The sequence below is a fragment of the Euprymna scolopes genome, chromosome 45 (genome assembly GCF_053919585.1).
Source record: "Euprymna scolopes isolate OS-2025 chromosome 45, ASM5391958v1, whole genome shotgun sequence".
Classification (NCBI taxonomy): domain Eukaryota; kingdom Metazoa; phylum Mollusca; class Cephalopoda; order Sepiida; family Sepiolidae; genus Euprymna; species Euprymna scolopes.
Genome location: NC_136526.1, coordinates 61,544,443 through 61,565,709, shown reverse-complemented (window position 1 = coordinate 61,565,709; position 21,267 = coordinate 61,544,443). Strand labels below are relative to the sequence as shown.

The following is a 21,267-nucleotide window of genomic DNA, read 5'->3' as shown; positions in this document are numbered from 1 at the left end:
ATTAGATATTATTTTTAGTTAACCACTGAAAAAATCTGTTTGAAAATATAGATATTATTTTTAGTTAACCACTGAAGAAAAATATGTTTGACAAATTTGATATTATTTTCAGTTTACCACTGAAGAAAAATATGTTTGAAAAATTAAATATTATTTGCAATTAACCACTGGAGAAAAATATATTTGAAAAATTAGATATTATTTTCAGTTAACCATGGAATAAAAATATGTTTGAAAAAATAGATACTATTTTCAGTTAACCACTGAACAAAACTATGTTTGAAAAATTAGATATTATTTGCAATTAACCATTTGAGAAAAATATATTTGAAAAATAAGATATTATTTTCAGTTAACCACTGAACAAAAATATGTTTGAAAAATTAGATATTATTTGCAATTAACCACTGGAGAAAAATATATTTGAAAAATTAGATATTAGTTTTGGCGGCAACACTTAATAAGAATATACCGTATTCGGTGTCTTGTGCAGTTTTGATTTTATACAAGACATACACACTGACAACTTGCAAAGATGGGATTTACTGAGCAGTAGCATGTTTTAAGACTGAAGAGTTTAAGGGGAATGCTATCTGCTGGTATAAATTATCAGAGGCGCTATTGTCGACAGATTCGTATACAGCAGTGAAATCAATGAAAACAATGACTGTACTTTATTGAAAACACCAAAGTTTTTTTTAAAGATTTTATTAATGAAATAAAGTTTTGGACGAAAAACACATTAGGTTAGAGTTAACGACTTTAATATTTGCAATAAAAAAATAAGGATATTATACATTCGTGTGATTAGATGTGCTGTTTTTTCTCCCTATCTGACGCTGTTTTGCCCCTCACCGTGTTTCCTGACTAGCCGTCGATCATCATGCCTGTTCGGTTATAATAAATAAAACTATTTACATGAAAAGCATGACACAAGGAGACGTTCGCAGAGAGTTTATTTGTGGAATTGTCTCAGAATTAAATCGCAGATATGTTGATAAGATAGATAGCATGTGTTGTTGCATTTCCATTAAAGTATAGTGCAAGTGTTGTATCTTGGGGTAGGATTTCAGGCACTTAAACTGAGGTGAAAACCTGATGCATTTCAGACGAAAGTACACTTTTGCTATTTTAGGATTACAGCATCGATATTAACTTCAACTTGTTATTTATTGGGATTTCCCAAACGTTTGAGGTAACAAAGTAATGTGACGACGTCAAGAAGAAAGGAAAAACAAACACAGAGTTAAATGTTATAAAAAACTGTATTTACAAAAATGAAAAGAAAGGTGTTGCAAACAATTGGGTTTGCGGGAAACTTATCTTACAGATATGTCCGTTTATCAATTAAATCTTTCCTGTGTCCTTAGTTAGTATGAAAGAGAAAAGGTGCGGCCTTAATGTGTGCTGCTATTACGGTTTTGGACTACTTGCGCGTCCCGTATTTCTGGTGACGGAGAGCTGGCGAAATGGATGTACTCGCAATCAGGTCCCAACCGCAAAGAGGCCGAAAGTTCGAAGGGGCCGCACAAATAGGGGTCGGGGAGGAAACTAGAATGGCAGCCCGTGATTGGTTGTTTTTCATCCAATCACAGGGCACCACACCAGTGACTCCGTAATAATTCCAATATTCTCCCCAAAACAAAATTGCAATATGAAATCATTGCAACATAATTCTCTGTAGTTACAGATCCTTATGCCTTTAAGCTGGAGGTTCATAGCAGGCTTATTGTAAGGCAAACTATCCCATAATGAAAGGTCGCAGAAACTTGGATTTGCCTCCCTTTGAAGGCAAATATAGCCCATAGTAAAGTTCATAGGAAAATTGATTTTTTTAAGGCAAACATAGCCAATAATAAAGTTCACAGGAAAATTGATTTTTTTTTGAAGGCAAACATAGCCAATAATAAAGTTCACAGGAAAATTGATTTTTTAAGGCAAACATAGCCAATAATAAAGTTCACAGGAAAATTGATTTTTTTTAAAGGCAAACATAGCCAATAATAAAGCTCATAGGAAAATTGATTTTTTTTAAGGCAAACATAGCCAATAATAAAGTTCATAGGAAAATTGATTTTTTTGAAGGCAAACATAGCCAATAATAAAGTTCACAGGAAAATTGATTTGTTTTGAAGGCAAACATAGCCAATAATAAAGTTCACAGGAAAATTGATTTTTTTTTAAGGCAAACATAGCCAATAATAAAGCTCATAGGAAAATTGATTTTTTTTAAGGCAAACATAGCCAATAATAAAGTTCATAGGAAAATTGATTTTTTTGAAGGCAAACATAGCCAATAATAAAGTTCACAGGAAAATTGATTTGTTTTGAAGGCAAACATAGCCAATAATAAAGTTCATAGGAAAATTGATTTTTTTGAAGGCAAACATAGCCAATAATAAAGTTCACAGGAAAATTGATTTTTTTAAGGCAAACATAGCCAATAATAAAGTTCATAGGAAAATTGATTTTTTTAAGGCAAACATAGCCAATAATAAAGTTCATAGGAAAATTGTTTTTTTTAAGGCAAACATAGCCAATAATAAAGTTCATAGGAAAATTGATTTTTTTCTTGAAGGCAAACATAGCCAATAATAATGTCCACAGGAAAAATAGATTTTTTTTTTTTGGGGGGGGGGGGGCTTCAAACTAGAATATAGAAGAGGTGAAGAATTCACAAAGAGCTTAAAGGTTTGAAAGAAGTGAGTGTAGTGATTTATTTTGTATGTAACGAATTCTCATTTTGGTGCACCAATAGGACTATAGAAATTTCATCCCTTCAATAATAAGGTAGGATATCATTAACAGTTATTATTTTTTCTTTTTTACAATAAGTACCTATAAGCTAAGGTATGTGAAGATTGTTTTAGATAAACTGAATTTAATAGTATATATAGGGGTTATTAAGAGAGTTTTTACTACTTTTTAAATTTTTAGTCCTTTTAGGACGTTGTTTCATTGGAACAGATGAGCTATTAGTATTTGGTACATCATTAGAAGATTTTCAATTTGCAGCATCAATTACTCCCTTTAAGTCTGGAACAATTCCAGGATGGTGTGCGTGAGTTAAAGATAATTCCAGAGGATACAGGAACTTGATAGAATGGACCTGAACCGACCCGTCACCTCTTTTAACTTTTACAGAACGAATTTTTTTGTCGTCACCAACAATTAATTCCAAAACTCTTCCCAGCAACCAAAATGGTCTAGCCTTGGCAGGATGTTTAACAAGAACCACATCATCAACCTTGATACGATTGTGAAAATTGACCTCGTGCAAATCTTTACATTGCTCCCTCAAACTCAACAAATAGTCTTGATACCAAAGCTCACGGAATCTAGTTAACATAGAATCCCGTGCTTCAATGGATTTTACTACATTTAATCTTGAAGGAGGGTCAGATTTCTTAACATTTTGGTCATCTAATTTTAGTACAAGTCCTAAATTGGCATTAGGACGAAGAAAACAGTTGGGGGTTATTATTTCGAGGCCTGAATCCGAAGAACACCTGTAAGTGAGAGGTCTTTGATTTATGGCATTTTGAATATCCGAAATTATAGTAAGGAGATCAAAATATTTAATTCGAGATCGCCCAATTGTTTTATACAAACAAGATTTAATGGTTCTGATCATACGTTCCCATGTGCTCCCCACCCAAGCAGCATATAAAGGTATTCTGATGTGCTTAATATTATACACTTGGAAGTGTTCATTAAATTCAGAGGAGCTAAAAACTTCCTCTATAAGATTACAACCAGCTATAAAGGATCTGGCATTATCGCTGTAAATATGAGATGGGATTCCATGCATATTTGTAAATCTGATCAGAGCCAGGATAAACGAGTGAGTGCTCATATCTTTAACTAATTCTATATGTACTGCTCTAATGTTTAGGCAAGTAAATATAAGCATATACATTTTACTTACACTTTCATCACCTTTCACCCAAACATGTCCCATATAGTCAATCCCAGTGTGTAAAAATGGTTTAATGAGATTCACACGATGTGTGGGAAGATTTGTAACCTTAGGATACTTAAACGCAAGGCTATTAAATTTTTTGCACAAGATGCACTTTGAAAGTACTTTTTTGACGGCTTGTCTTGCCTTGGGTATCCAAAACCCTGAAAGGCGGATTTTAGTTAGGATTGATTGAATTACCAGATGTTTACATCTTTTGTGATATTCTACGATGATAAGTTCAGTTAAACCATGATCCTTAGCCAATAAGACAGGATTGATAACTTCATAATCATAAGTAGTGATTTTACCTATTCTACCTTTAGTTCTGATGATTCCACTTTCATCTAAGAATAAATTAAAATTTTTCACTGATTCAGGTACCTCTTTACCTTGAGGCGATTGCAGGTAAGCAAATTCTGTAGGAAAGCTTTGTTGTTGCATTACCTTAAGTAAATAAATTTTAGCACAGTTGTTGGGATCTAGGTCTACATGTTTGATTTTATTTCTAACCTTAAATATGTTGGTAGTAACGTTAAGTAATCTATTGAGATCTGAGTATCTACCAAAGGGTATCACCGGTTGAGGCTCAACATTAACTACAGTGTAATTTCATGACGTAGGATGTATAATAGATTTATTCTTTAAGCTTAGGCACTGAAGTTCACTTGATGGCCATTCTATGGGACTTTTACTAAGCCATTCAGGACACGAAGTCCAGCGGCTTAAATTCTGCTGAAATTTTTCAAAGGTTACTCCTCTTGTGAGCATGTCGGCAGGATTTTGGTCTGTAGGAACGTATCTGAATTTTACAGTTAACGATCTTTTTTCTTTTAGTTCCTCAGTCATTTGTTGGATGTCATTTAGCCTGTTTCTTACAAACAGGTTTTTAGTTTTGATGTTGTCAGACAAAAGCCATGACAACACAATCTGTGCATCAACAGATATAACGATATCTCTGATCTCAATTTGGGAGTAGGCTTTCAACAAAGGTAATAAGCACTTGATGGCCAAAAACACAGCCAACAATTCAAGCGTAGGTAAACTTTTGGGCTTCATAGGAGCCACCTTAGCTTTGGAAAATAACAAATGGGACTTGCCATTTTTATAAACTGCAAACCCATATGCCCCTTTAGAGGCATCACAAAATATAAAAAAATCGGCTGGGTTGGCTTCACTGATTACAAATCTAGGGAATTGCAGTGAATCCAGCTTGGAAAGGTCCCGTGATAAAGCAGACCATAAAGCCTGGTATTCCTCGGGCACAACATCATCCCAGTCTAATTTCTGCGACCACAAATCTCTCAAGAGCATTTTGCCTCTGATAGTAACAGGTAGACACAGAGATAGTGGGTCGAAAACCCTTGCAGTTTGAGTTAAAATACCTCTTTTAGTGGTAACTTGCTGATCAATAGATGACCTAGAAATTTGAAGTGTATCCTCTAATGTAGAATACCTGTAGCCTAAAACTTTCTCTAATTCACAGCCATGTTCTACGAGTTTCTGATCTTTTATCATTAAGGTTTTAAGTTCCTCACAATTCGTATTCCATGATCTAAGATTAAAATGACCTCTTTCCATATGATGATTGGCCGTTGTATAGAGGTTTGATAACATTTCAACAGAGTTACTTGTTTTAATCAGGTTATCCACATAGAAATTTTTCTTCAACATGTCAGGGCAGTCATCAGCAGGAAACATTCAGGCATGGTGCTTTATTATTAAATTCAAAATGAAGGGACTGGCGTTAAACCCAAAAATAATAGTAGTATATCTAAAACAAACCAGTCTATTGCCTTCCTTCATAAAAAACAAAACCTGTTACGGTCTTCGAGAGATCCGAGTTTGATCATAAGGAAAGCCTTACGAATGTCTGCTAACATCACATATTTGTTAGATCTAAATAATAATAGTAATTCCAGCATATCTCCCATTAAATTTATGCCAGGATAAGCTGCTTCATTTAAAGAATATTTACCATTAGTCTTCAGAGAGCAGTTAAAGACAGGTCTAATCTTAGTAGTAGACTGTTCATCCATCTTGAAAACAGGCCTATGTGGTATCCAAACGTATTTTGAAAAATTCTCAGGAGCTACCTCAAAACGTTCGTTGATACCCTCCTGCTCCTGTTGATGAAATATTTTAGCATAGTCATCGAGTAATTTTTGTTGCTCGAGCTTGTTTACTACTCTGTTTAGCACTGAAAGTGCAATTCTGTGATTGGAAGGTACAGACTTGATTTTGTCATCATGCCAGGGGAGTTTTACACGATACGCATTATTTTTAAATTCAATGGAATTTTCAAATTCCATAATTTTACTCTTGTCATAATTACAAGTAGCCTCGTCTTCCGATGATATACCTAGAGAATCTACATCAAACATTTTCTCTAAATTTCTTTCTACTTGACTCTCATCAAATATTTCGGCAAGGGGATCAGGGTAGCTCTTTATCGGGTTCATTACAAAATTTACCCTAATGTCTGAGCACGTAGAGTATTTGGAGACTATGGCATGATAATTGTGGAGATCCGTATTCTTAATCTTCTTAGGATTACACTGTTTATCATACAAAAAATGTTGGCAATTGCCAAACGGGGAAATGCCTGCAGGAAACTCCAATGCAGAGCCCTGCATGCAGTCTATCATTTTGATGTTCTTCATGAATTGAATCACATCAATGCCTAAAAGGCCATGTACACGAATGTCATTTTTTCCATGCAAAAAGGCCAGGTTATAATTTAAATTAATTAAATTTTTCTTTACAGACTTAAAATTATCAAATCTTAAGGTCATATCGAATTCATCATCGATAAGAACTGGTAGAGACAAGGAACTACCCTTAGTTACCTCTATCCCCACTACAAGGTTCAATTTTTTTGTTTGCGACCCTTAAAAGGTTTTTACCTCGTATTCAACTGGAGTGAGGAGAGATTTATAACACCCTAATCTTTCAATAACACTCCTGGAGAAATAGGTTCTTTGACTGCCTGTATCAAAGAGGCAGTTAAATCTATATTTTCGTTTTCCTTTAAAAACGGTAATTGCCACTATCGGCAAAATGTAAGGTTGTTCCTGCATGCTAGTGTTAGCACACACGTGCGTGGAAGCAGTTGGACTGTTTCCACCCTTATCTGTTTCATTACAAAGTGGGGTAACGTGGCCTCGGGATTTACAATGTGCACATCTCCGAGGTAATTTATTTCCTTTGCCATAGCAGTCTTCTGTTCTATGATTGGCACTTGTACAAAGGAGACATAAGCCCATTTCTCTACACCTAGAACGTCTCAACTCAAGGGAGAAATATTTTGGACAATAGTTCATAGTGTGTCCATTTACGCTGCAAAATCTGCAATCCTTAGTAACTTTGCTAGATTTTATAGCAAAGTTTTCCAACGTTGGGACACCCTTCCTTACATTCTTATTTTTATTATAATTTCCTTCCCTAGATTTGAAATTGTCTTGGTGGGAATTTGGAGTTTTTTTAAAACTGGTTTTTATCAAGGTTTTTATTACCTCATTATAACTATCAAAGATCTGATTAATTTTTGGATAGTTACTATCAACTTTTCTTATTATCTCTTTTTGAAGAGTTGGGGGTAATTTCGAAAAAATTACATGGCTAATCAGTTCGTAGCCAGGAGTGTTTTCTTCAAAATAATCCAGACCATACGAAGTCTTTAGTTCAGCTAGGTCAGCCTTTATTTCTGACAAAAAACTTTTTATGTTAGCAAACTCTGGGTCCTATTTAGGAGTATTACCCAGCAGTTGTTTAAAAATTTCATCGATAATGAGAGGAATATCCAAAAACTCCTTTCTCAATAAATTGATGGCCACTTCAAAGTTTTCATCTTCTAACGAAAGTGGAGACACTAACTGAGACGCGTAACCTGTCAAAAAACATTTTAAACGTGATAGTTTGGCTTTTTTTGAATGTACGGCGTCCACACAATTCTCAAATTTTTAAATTCAAATTTACCAGCTCTATACCACTAAATTTAGCACACTGCAACCGTGGGGCTGAAACGCACGCGGCTGCGAGTGGCATTTGTGGATTTTGTAATAGGACAGATTCTTTATTGGAAGGAGAAATATTCTCTTCCAGTTCAATGAGCCTTTTGAATATGTTGTAAACGAACTCCGCCTGTAACTTTTCGTCTTCCAACATACCGCTATCTTCTAAATTGATATCGGCTTTTTCACAGGCTTCACTTATTCTATTATTAATTACGTCGACCTCCGTCAACCATTTGTTAATAAGAATTTTTTGCCTTTTAAAACAAATCTTATTGAGCGACACTTCTGCTGACATTAAATCAACGGCAGAAGTTATTTTCCTTTTAAAGGAATCTCTATTAAAAATCAAGGCTCTAACGCCCTTTATCTGTTTAAAATCATTCATACTGCTGAGAGCAAATATCTACAAGCAAAATAACGGAAAGAAACGGAAGGAAAGAAAGAAAAAAAGGGGGACGGACGAAATTAACCTCTACAATCCCAGTAGTAACACCAAAATAGCGTAGGCTTGTATTCCCTTCCTCAAGCGACGTCACGGTTGAATTGAATTTACACAAATTTATTTCGTGTTAAATTATTCCACATGTTATTTTTAGTCTCTAGCGTAAAAGGCTAGTTTCAATTGTTTGCAAATTATTGGGATTTCCCAAACGTTTGAGGTAACAAAGTAATGTGACGACGTCAAGAAGAAAGGAAAAACAAACACAGAGTTAAATGTTATAAAAAACTGTATTTACAAAAATGAAAAGAAAGGTGTTGCAAACAATTGGGTTTGCGGGAAACTTATCTTACAGATATGTCCGTTTATCAATTAAATCTTTCCTGTGTCCTTAGTTGGTATGAAAGAGAAAAGGTGCGGCCTTGGTGTGTGCTGCTATTACGGCTTTGGACTCCTCGTGCGTTCCGTATTTCTGGTGACGGAGAGCTGACGAAATGGATGTACTCGCAATCAGGTCCCAACCGCAAAGAGGCCGAAAGTTTGAAGGGGCATCACAAATAGGGGTCGGGGAGGAAACTAGAATGGCAGCCCGTGATTGGGTGTTTTTCATCCAATCACAGGGCACCACACCAGTGACTCCATAATAATTCCAATATATTTTAGTACTTCTGTCCAAGACATCAACTTCCTAAAGACTTGGAAAGAGTCATAAGTTATTTGATTGTCATTATTATTATTGATGAGGAATGATGTAATATTTTCAATAACAAAATAAAACTATACAGTTGTATCAGCATTATTCATAAGAGCTAACGTTAACAAGACTTTGAGTTTGATTTAACGATGTATTTTTGTCCATTGTAATACATAATTAAAACCGTATTCACAACCGGTTTTTGTGTCTCTGAACACTCGACAATAAAGCACACTCAACTATAGTGACGTTTAACAAAGAAATGGTGATTTAATTTGCTGTGACTACTTCATCGCATTATCACTAAGTAGATGTTGCTGTCGATGTGTAAAATCTCATATTGGATGCAATCACGTGCTTTGCTGCAGCAAAGTTGACAAATCTAACAAATCCATCATTTGACAATTCTATCGTTTTTTCTATTACATGGACATCAGTAAATATGACTTTTCAATAAAAATACATTTTATAGCTTGTTTATTTCTATGATTTATAATAATTTTTTGTGTAAATAGTCATTTCTATGTCTAATCATCATCGCAGTTCGCTGATTTGACATTCGCATCACTGGAGCAGCAAGCCTGTCAGTTTCTGTTAATGTCATATCACAAATAATCAGACTGTATGGATAAGAAGTTCACTAATGATTCAAAACCAGTAGTAATGTTCCTCTTAAAAGAATGTCTTTTCACAGATTATCCACAGATGCAAAGACAAGCTTATCATCAGTTATTTGATTCACACGATTTCAGATTAACTTACTAGCAACTTAACAGACGTAGTGTGTTAAACGCCTCTCTTTATATGTATATATATATATGTATATATATTATATATATATATATACACACATACATACATACATGATGATTGCAACGTCTTGACAGACGAGTGCCACTCCCTCAGACAATGAAAGTTCATGAGCCCCCCAAAAAAAAGACGTATAGTCCTGTCAGCGAATTCACATGCTCAATCAGACATGGCGCTAAAGACGGTCATTGTTATACATACATATATATACACGCACACACATATCTACATGCGTACATACACAATATGCACACATACATATACATACACACACATGCAAACATAAACAAGACGGTCATTGGTATACATACCTATAAATATATACATGCATACATACATATACATTTCTATAAGCATACGCTCATATATACATATACATACACAATGCATAATGCACAAACATACATATACATGCCCACATTCATACATACACATGTACATACATATACATCCACATGTACAAATACATACACACATATACTTACACATACATATACGTACACATAAGCACATAAATATACATACACTTACCTACATATACATACACATCCATATATGTGCATTAATACACATACACACATGCAAATACATATACATACACACCTGCATACATACACATACATGCATATACACACATACAAGCATACAAACATTTATAAATGTATATATGTACACACACAAACATATATACACATAGACACATATACATACATATACACAAAGATATAAATACATATAAACTCACATGTACATATATAAATATACACACACACATACATATATAAATATACATACACATATACATACATAGATACATATATTGATGGCAGAATAATTGTTACATGCATCCAGCATTACAGTCGTACACACGTCATAGCTTTTTTATCGCCACAGGACTTTTTTCTTTTTTCTTTTTTTTTATAATAGACAAATACCTGAGGGAGTATCTATACAAAGATGGTGTTACAGAGTTTTAGCTTTGTACGACAGCTAAATCTCTCTCTCGGTTCAAAATGTTGACATCCAGCAACAAGCAAGAGCAAGATAGCCAGCAACAAGTCAAACTGCAGACCAGCTTAATGCGGGTACTGGTCTCCCGCTTTTTTTTTAAAATAAAAAGTTTGGTTGAGACAAACACTTTTGGAATAGTAACTGACGATGATATAAACAGATTCACACATTTTTCACAAATAAACTCAGCAACGTATAGTCAAAATGTAAACAGTTCACCGACATAAATCAAAGACGCTTACTTTTTTTTTTTTTTTAATAAAAAGTTTGGTTGAGACAAACACTTTTGGAATAGTAACTGACGATGATATAAACAGATTCACACATTTTTTCACAAATAAACTCAGCGACGTATAGTCAAAATGTAAACAGTTCACCGACATAAATCAAAGACGCTTACTTTTTTTTTTTAAATAAAAAGTTTGGTTGAGACAAACACTTTTGGAATAGTAACTGACGATGATATAAACAGATTCACACATTGTTACACAAATAAACTCAGCGACGTATAGTCAAAATGTAAACAGTTCACTGACATAAATCAAAGACGCTTACTTTTTTTTTTAAATAAAAAGTTTGGTTGAGACAAACACTTTTGGAATAGTAACTGACGATGATATAAACAGATTCACACATTTTTTCACAAATAAACTCAGCGACGTATAGTCAAAATGTAAACAGTTCACCGACATAAATCAAAGACGCTTACTTTTTTTTTTTAAATAAAAAGTTTGGTTGAGACAAACACTTTTGGAATAGTAACTGACGATGATATAAACAGATTCACACATTTTTTCACAAATAAACTCAGCGACGTATAGTCAAAATGTAAACAAAATGTAAATATACACATATATAAATTAATTAAAATAAAACACAACACAATTGATTTCAGTTTTAAGTTAAATCAAATTTATTTAATTATCATACCAATACCTTTTGACCATGGTATTTAAGAAGTTTAATGCTGCTCACCAGAACAGAAGAACAAAGCAAAAATTATACTATAGTTATATAGAGACTGAAAAGAAAGTAAGGAATAGAGATAGAAGAAATATACAAAGAAAAAATATATATTAACAACACAAAAATGAATAAAAAATAATTAACATAAAAATAAAAGTAAAAATTGTAGTCAGACTTTTAAAAAAGTTAGTATAGAAAGGTTTATAAAATTATCGAGGAAGCTAAGTGATAATCCAGCCTGAATGTGGCATTGCATAATAATCGTCATCAAAGAGAACAGAATTAAATTTAAGAAGAATCTGTAAATGTTTAAATACTATATTTACTATGCAGCAAATAGATCATCATTAAGCAATCTATATATATAAAAGCGAAAATGTATGTATGTATGTATGTATGTATGTATGTATGTATGCTTTTCCTCAATGTCCACAAAAGGCTTCTTTCAGAGAAGTGCTCGCTCGGTTCACAACTTCTTAAAACTTTTTATATCATCTATAAATTGTAATATCTCACACTTAAACACGGAGCTCACTTGTCTATTTAATTTTATTGACTTTCAAACATTAATTATTCCACATTTCCCGCATTGACATGCGTTACATTCGGTTTTCGGTATAAACAAAAAGCGAAACTCGACTCTAATAACAGGCCCAGAGCCAGTGAATGTTTGTCGACTTCGTCATATCAGACGGGGGAGCAGGTTTTTGAAAACAATCAAACCGATTTATTGACCTCATAAAAAACTGTCCTGCACAAAATGCTGACTGCTGAATACCTAACACGTTCACATCAATCAAAAACGAGCACTTGTTTATTTTCACACTTTACTATTTTCCAACTGCGCGTCGTCAAAGCTTTGTTTTTTTTCACAGGCACCTGTTTTTTTTCACAAACACCTACAAACCCCTCGCTCGTAATTACAACAAATGAAAAATAATTTCGAATTTTGTGTCAATGTCTTTGCTAGTTGCAATATGATTTTCCATAAACATTACAATAATAAAATGCATTGTAATAATTTCTCACCCAAGTAAGTACCTCATAAATATTTAGTGCTATTCTTTACAGATGGTCAAATATAAATATTTACATACACTAGTGTTTGTTGCATTGCATCATAGTCGTCATCAAACCGAATACAACTGGATTTACAGTCAAGAGCACCATTGTTTAAATTACTTCCCTGGAACACATTCGTCATTAAGACTTTCCCATATGTGTTGGCAGCTTTTAAAAACATGCTTTGAATATGATTTTCACACATGTCACAAAAATACAATTTCTATCCCGTGTGCAGTCTTTTATGTATCTGCTTGAATTTAAGTTGCTAAGTCCTTCATCCTAAAACAGAGGCTTCCAATACTCTTCCAGGTCTGTTTTTTTCTGTCTCTTCCAGGGTGATTTTATCGCTTGTAAGATTTCTGCAGAATAGCCTTGCATAATTACTTAAGAAAAAAGCAATTTTTCAAGGATATAGTATATTTCCCTTAATATTCTGTCTTTGTATTTTGTTTGCATGGGTATATGGTGCAACGAACCCTAGCCCAGAGTCTAAGTTGCAGCCTAACTCACAAAGTTTTTAGGATTGTTATGGTCTTTTTATTGCTCCACATTGTACTTCATGGACACTTGGACAGCCTGGGATGGATTCCAAGTAGGTTGAAAGGTTTCTCTTCATCAGACATTTTGCATTGACCACTACTGGTATTATGTCTATTTGTTTTTGCCTCCATATTGTTTTGGGGTCATTTTTTGAGGGCGTCATATTTTGTTATTTCTTCTCTCTCAGCCCTATTTAGTCCATAGTCATTAGAAACTGTGACATCGATGATTTTTGCTGTATATAAAGTTTTATTCCATATAACAATGTCCGGCTTTGTTTTTAATGTATCTTCCTGCAGGTATCATGGTGTCATTATAGATGTTAACATTTACATGGTTCGTGTTCCCAGATATTTTCAGTTAAGGCAAGTCCTAACTCTATGCATGCTTTCCAGTGTAGGTCCTTCCAGATCTTATTGTGGCGCTTGGTGTAATGGACATCTGTGAGTAGGATCTTGCGACCTGATATCATACTTATGCTTTTACTTGCATTTGTCATTCTGGGAAATTCCTGTCCTTTTTTTAAAAGCCGCTCCTCATGAGGCCTTGAGCACTTATTATCAATGTTTCTCGATCAAATCGTAGATGCCCATTTCTTAGCTGTAGTTATGATCTTTCTTTGTCAATATATGGCTATTACAAGTTTTTTTTAGGAAATTACCTGCCCTTTTCTGAGCTTGCCCTCTTCCTTTTAACAGCTTTTATCCTTTCTTACTATATTTTTATCTTGATTTTCTTGCTTTCTTGGCAGATGAGGTTTCATAATTATTGGGACCTTCTTCAAGATGGGCTTCACCGAAGTTTTCAGCCAGTTTGATAATAAAGATTTTCTGGGACAGACCTTCTCGGTGGTATTGAGCCAGTGTGTTTTCTTATGTGTGATTTTAATGTATTTTTGCTTGCAAATGCTTTATCACAAATTTTACATGAAAAAGGTTTCTCTCCAGTGTGTATTCCCCGCATGTGTATCGTAACATGATATTTTCTTGTAAATTCTTTGCCACACACTTCACATGAAAAAGGTTTCTCTCCAGTGTGTGTTCTAATATGTGATTTTAATTCAGCATTTGTTGCAAATGCTTTGTCACAAACTTTACATGAATAAGGTTTCTCTCCAGTGTGTCTTCTTTGGATATGTATTGTAACATGATGTTTTTGTGTAAAATCTTTGCCACACACTTCACAAGAAAAATATGTTTCTCCAGTGTGTGTTCGCATGTGTAATTTATAGTCAGCATTCGTTGCAAATGCTTTATCACAAACTGTACATGAATAAGGTTTCTCTCCAGTGTGTATTCTTCGCATGTGTGTCGTAACATGAGATTTTCTAGAAAATTCTTTGCCACACACTACACAAGAAAAAAGTTTCTCTCTAGTGTGTGTTCTCATGTGTGATATTAAGTCAGCATTTATTGCAAATGCTTTATCACAAAAATTACATGAATAATGTTTCTCCCCAATGTGTATTCTTTGTATGTGTGTCGTAACATGCGATTTTATAGTAAATTCTTTGCCACACACTTCACAAGAAAAAAGTTTCTCTCTAGTGTGTGTTCTCATGTGTGATTTTAATTCAGCATTTGTTGCAAATGGTTTATCACATATTTTACATGAATAAGGTTTATCTCCAGTGTGTATTCTTCGCATGTGTAACAAAGCATTCCCCTGCTGTGTAAATTCTTTGCCACACACTTCACATGAAACAGGTGTCTCTCCAGTATGTGTTCGCACATGTGTTTTTAAGGAAGCATTGGTTGCAAAAGCTTTATCACAAACTTTACATGAATGAGGTTTATCTCCAGTGTGTATTCGTTGCAGATGTGTCGTAACATGGGATTTTTGTGTAAATTTTTGGCCACACACTTCACAAGAAAAAGGTTTTTCTACAGTGTGTGTTCGCAGGTGTGTTTTTAAGGCACTATTGGTTGCAAAAGCTTTATTACATACTTTACATGTATAAGGTTTCTCTCCATTGTGTATTCTTCGCATGTGTGTCGTAACATTAGATTTTTGTGTAAATATTTTGCCACAAACTTCACAAGAAAAACGTTTCTCCACAATGTGTGTTTGTATGTGCTTTTCAGCTGCAAAATAATTTGAAGACGCCATATCAAACACTTCAAAAGAATAAATTGACTCTAAAGTTTGTGCTTGCAAATGTACATTAATTTAATCAATTTTAAATGAAAATGCAACACGTTTTTCTACAATGGTCATCAAAATATTTTCTACAATTTGTGTTTCATTCCTACAAGTTCATTCTTTTATATTCTTTGAATGCGAAAAAAATGATAAACTCAGTTCAGAAGAATAAAATATTTGTCACGTTAATTATGTGAGTTGTCCATTGTAACTGTTTCCTGTGAATAAAAAAATATTTTCTAAATTTTACATGAAAAAAACTGATATGTATTAAATCAAGTCAAGAACTACAATCATCAGATACTATTTATTTAATTATTACATGGTTTAAAATATAATCAACATTCCTTCTCCAAGTGATTTTCGTGCTCATTTTTATACAACGTTGTTATTTGTCATATGTAACGTGCATATCGTAAAATTAATAATTTTATCAAAACGTTTTTGATTAAATATTTTACTCATTCTGTGGAATTTATATGGGCCCTGCTAGTGAAAATACATTATTTTAGTTATTGAAAGAATAACTATAAAGAATAAGATAATTTGTTTCTGTATTTTAGTAAAATATCTATTTCACCCTTCAGGAAAACGATATACATATATGAATTCATTACGATTTTATTTACGTTTTATCCATATTATAACATTTGAACATTCGGTATATATATATATATATATATATATATATATATATATATATATATATAAACTTTATATTTGTGCAAGCATGTTGCTTATTTACAAAATGATGGCGTAAAAGTTGAAAGTTTCTAACATTAATTTGTACAAATGTGTGTGGTGCAGAATATGTATGTTCATTAAATGGAAACGGGCAAACTTTAGAATGTGGATTCAATTGTTTTGCTTGGCATAAAATATAGATGTGTCCAACTACCAGAACAGTGCAGTGAATTATTTTCGGATATGTTTCTGGCACAGAAACCTTATTTTAAAACCTTATTTAGAGCGGGGTTTTCCGATTCAAAAACTGTGGAAGTGCTATTGCATCCTGTGAATGCATACATGAACAAAAGACTGTTGCAGAAATCGTATCCAAGCAATTTCTTCACAATCTTAATGTTGTATACTGTTACAGGACTCCATTTATCTGCATAGAAATACCAAGTACTTTTTGGGATGACATTGACATTACTGCCTTAACAATCTTCAAATCTGCAATTTTTAATTGTATAACGTGGCAACCTTTGTCCTTCATGCATTATGAAGTTAGATGGATAAGAGACTGTTTTCCACAATCAAAAGGAAATTCTTTCTTTTTCTAAAAAAATTTTGATCCTTCATCAATGTTCACTTTGTTACTTGTTCGATTTTTGCGGCATCTCTGATGGGTAATGCCTTTACTCTTTGGTCCTTTAATGTGACCATCAAATACTATCATAAACTTACAATAATACTTTAAGATGAAGGATGTATAATCGTCAGGGAATGAACAATAAATCTTTCCTTCTGATCAGTTTAGTCAGTGAAGAAGAGAACCGCCATCAAGAATGTTATGTTTCGCTTCTGGTACATCCTTGCGTGCTGCGTCATCCGAAACTTATTTTATTGCAGCATCAGTTATGCTTTGTTTCTCATGCATAACAGATGTTTCTCATGCAAATGGTGAAAACTTAAAGGCCATCACCTCATTAGGAGAAATATCATCAGTTTGTAACACAAGAAACCTTTGGAACAAAAAAGTGGGTTTGTTGTTTTGTCATTATCAACATCAACTGCCACACTAGATGCGAGGGTTTTGGCTTTCATAGACCGCTGGTATGAAATGAAACAGAGTGATTGACCCTCAATTGTTTCCACTATTTTTTTGCCAATGACAAACAATTCATGGATATTCACATCCTTATTTGCATTAATACGAATGATGTTACAAAGAGACATTTCATCAGAGAAAGTTGAAAAAAGTTTTTAGTTAATCTGCAATTTTCTCCAGATTTTCACAATCTTTTCTGATTTTTGATGCTCTTGCCTCCTTGTTTTGTTCACTGATGACAAAACTCTGACGAGTGAAAACCTGCATTGCATCATTGTATAAAGAAGACACTAGCACAGACAAAGTCCACAAAACCCTTTGATACTTGAACTTTCCTCTTCTTCTGCTGAGTTATTCTGCAGTTTTTAACTAGCGGATCATAGCTTGCATGATGACTGATTATTATTTTGCAACCCAGTCCTGTGCAGTACTGATCAGTATGCCTTACAACATGCAAGCCATTCATATCTATGGAACACTGACTGCATATTATATTCTAGAGTGGCACTTGGCTGAAAGCAAGGGGGTAGGTGGACGTCACATGGTTTCAATGTCCCGCAGCTACAAAAATAGGCAAACATTTGACTACAGCACGAAGCGGCATCATTCAGAATCCTGTATGATCGGCCTCGATAAGCATCCTTGCAATTCCCACTGTTGGTAATTCAGCCATATTTTGTTGGTGTGAGAGTCAATATCCGAGCAAACAACTGCTCTTCCAATGTCTTCAAATATGTGAAAACTTCCCAGTATCAGAACATCATCTTGAACCAGGCAGGAAGATTACTGAAGACAACCACGAATGATCAGTCTTTATGTAGCATTCCAGTAGAAACGCTGATCAAATGTAAATACCGCAACGGAGAGGTGTTTATCAGCAAGGTTGCATAGATGCTCAAGATTAGAGAAAATGCATGACTTTTTTCTGGAATCCATGTCGATAATTGGCATGAAGTTATCTGAAGATGACCATGGATGATCACAGTTTTTATTTAGCATGTGCATCGTTTTATTCCAGCTCGGTGCAGGCTGTTTGAAGTGTAAAGACATTTTCCACAATACATCAATCTGATGCCAATGGCATCGGGAAATGGCAAGGACTTTAATTTTATGTTTTGGTGTGTTTTGTGGAATAGTACCGCTTACATGAACTCTGCATTGTTCAAGTATCACGAAGTACTCAGTCTTCCGTCTGAAAACAGTACAACTGGCATTCCTTCTTTCCTTCCTTCCTGTAGTTACTGCCTATGGTACCACCGAGCGCATCATGGCCAACAGAAAAGGCAACATTTTCCTCAAATTGCTGAACACGCAAATATGATGAACAATATCTCATAACTGAGAGAATTTCTAAAAGAAATCGAGACCTTAAATGATGATGGAGCTGAACTGCTAATCCAACCTGCAATGGAGATACTAAAGCTCTGGGCTGAACAACTGATTGTCCAATGCTTGCGACCTTTCTGCAAATGGGTATTGCATTCAAGAAAGCATGTCATGGGGCAATGATCACATTCCATTGCAAGACCAGATGATTATTCTGGTAAACAAATACAAGGCCGTGGCCTCCACTAACGTTATTGAATAAGAAGATGCTGCTGTTGATATTGAGATTTCCGCATCTGTTGTGGTTCACTGGTGGTGATGGCAAGCATAACTATACCTCTTGTACTCCTTGTAATTATATGTGCCGTGAATCACAATGAGGCCCAATGGAAAATTTGTAATAGTCATCACTAGGCATAGAGAATTCCAAATACAGATGCGGTCAAATTGTGGCAATGATTGGTCATGCATTACCTCAACTTGTCGGATCTGTCTCATAGTGGCTGTCAATGTAGTTGAACTATACTGGATTCGAGTGTCACTAATAGAATGCCAGGAAGATCTCAGGTTTGATGCCAATGTACGTGATTTCAGCTCCATTTATACTACCATTTGATCAACTTAGGGAGGGATGGGTGAAGTAGGGGTAACCATATGAGAGCTATTAAATTATCTAAATGTGATGGTGTATCTCCTAGCTTTTGTAGGGAGACTATAATGCTGCTATAAATGAGTAACATTGCTTAGAAGGGAGTCATTAATAAAGTTGCTAATCATGAAAACAAACCTTCAAGTCCTATAAAATCAAAGTTCATATAAAACTTGATTTTTTTAAAAAATTAAATTAAAAATAAATTTAAATTAAAAATAAAACCATTTGAATAATTTCCGTGATTTTTGGAATATGACATTATCATTCCATGACTAGTGCATGCATCATAAAGATTGTTTTCTGGATTCCTTTATTATTATTGTTATTGTTGTTGTTGTTGTTGTTTTTTAGGCTGAACTTGCACCGAAAAAATAGTAATAGATTGAAAAACTTAGTCTTAAAATTTATTAAAATTAAGAAAAAAGTTCATAAATTGGTGACAGAAATTTGTTTTAAGAGTTGATAAAAATAAATTCAAAATAAATATGAATACATTAAAAAAATAAAACCTAATAATTGAATAGAATTAAAAACCGAGTTTTTTTTTAAATTTATTATAATAATAATAATAATAATAATAATAATAATAATAATAATAATAATACTGGTCTTCAAAAAGAAAAAAAAATGTGTGGCGTAGTAGACAACAAGCTATCACACAAGAATATCGACGCTTTTGTTTATCTCTACTCTAGAATTTGTTCAAACAAGTTTTTTTTTTTAATTTGAACTCCATGAAAATGTCTAAATTCCATTAAAAATTATTTTATTTAATAGAATATTTTTTTAATAAAATAAAATATTCAAATTTTAAAATAACGTGATAACATTTTCCGATAAATTTGTGATCAATTATTTTTACATTAAAAATAATATCGTAAAAGTTATAAAATTACTTACTTTTTTGTCCAATTTTTCCTTTTTTTCGATGATGTATTTGAAGGAAATAATTTCACAATATTCAAAAATAAAAAAAAAATAAAAAAATCTAGTTTACCAGTTTCAAACAAGTCAAATGTCGGCCAAATAGAAAACTGCTTCTCTGAAAAAAGAGGCACTATTGAACCAAAATTACCTCCCTTGATTGTCGCATTTCTATTCAGGGTTGCCAATTTAGCGTGTTTCTCGCTAGATCTGGAGAGTTAGTTTGGAATCTAGCGGGTAAATTTTTTATCTAGAGGCTAGCGTTTTTTTTCTCTAAAATCTGGAGATTTCATTTTGAAGAAATTCAAACCGCAAAAAAAAAACAAAAAACAAAAAAAACGCAAACAAACATTAATTAGTTTCAGTTAACAACGGCCAGGTAAAGACAAGGCTAAACAAAGTTCAGTGTTTTAATATTCAACTATAAAACTGTATTAGAACCAAAATTACCTCCCTTGATTGTCGCTCTTCTATTTATTTTATTTTATAATTTTTTTATTTTCTGTCCACCCATCTTCGGAAGAATAAGGACCTTTTTCGATATCCTTTGCATGAGAAATTGTTAATACGCGATTAATTAATTTATTTATTTTTTACTAGGTATGGCAAAAATAAACGAATAAGAATAGGGGGACCTAGTTTTAAAAGTCGATTTATCATCATTTTTTTATAGGTTTCCGAATACTTTTTGATTGGATTTGAAAGATTAAGGACTAAACTTAATTTCCCAAAGAAAAAAAGAAAATATTTGTACACGTGAAAAAAAAAAAAAAAATCATGGAAAAGGTTTTCACGGCGAGCTAACGAATTCAATTCAGTTAAATTTTGAAGTTAAATAAATTCATTGTAAAAATCCTTTTAGAGATAAATATCAGTTTTCTGGGTCTATTTTAAAGATAATTAGTAAAGTAAAAGCCTAAGATATTGAATTTAATAAATTAAAAAAA

General features: G+C 33.5%; 3 protein-coding genes across 3 annotated transcripts; all 3 read right to left on the bottom strand.

Moving 5' to 3' along the window:
* Window positions 1–3,004: 3,004 nt before the first annotated feature.
* LOC145269220 (uncharacterized) lies at window positions 3,005–4,405 on the bottom strand. Its single transcript, XM_080124838.1, has one exon. It carries the CDS (start codon window positions 4,403–4,405, stop codon window positions 3,005–3,007), a length of 1,401 nt encoding a protein of 466 aa, XP_079980964.1.
* Window positions 4,406–4,573: 168 nt separating this feature from the next.
* On the bottom strand, window positions 4,574–5,662 carry LOC145269219 (uncharacterized). The gene has a single exon (XM_080124837.1). It carries the CDS (start codon window positions 5,660–5,662, stop codon window positions 4,574–4,576), a length of 1,089 nt encoding a protein of 362 aa, XP_079980963.1.
* Window positions 5,663–5,763: 101 nt separating this feature from the next.
* On the bottom strand, window positions 5,764–6,756 carry LOC145269218 (uncharacterized). Its single transcript, XM_080124836.1, has one exon. The coding sequence runs from the start codon at window positions 6,754–6,756 to the stop codon at window positions 5,764–5,766; it is 993 nt and encodes a 330-aa protein (XP_079980962.1).
* Between the last annotated feature and the right edge of the window lie 14,511 nt (window positions 6,757–21,267).

Bases quoted from the DNA above. Each gene is read 5' to 3' on its own strand.
- LOC145269218 (XM_080124836.1), bottom strand. From the start codon at position 6,756: ATGACCTTAAGATTTGATAATTTTAAGTCTGTAAAGAAAAATTTAATT.
- LOC145269220 (XM_080124838.1), bottom strand. From the start codon at position 4,405: ATGCAACAACAAAGCTTTCCTACAGAATTTGCTTACCTGCAATCGCCT.
- LOC145269219 (XM_080124837.1), bottom strand. From the start codon at position 5,662: ATGTTTCCTGCTGATGACTGCCCTGACATGTTGAAGAAAAATTTCTAT.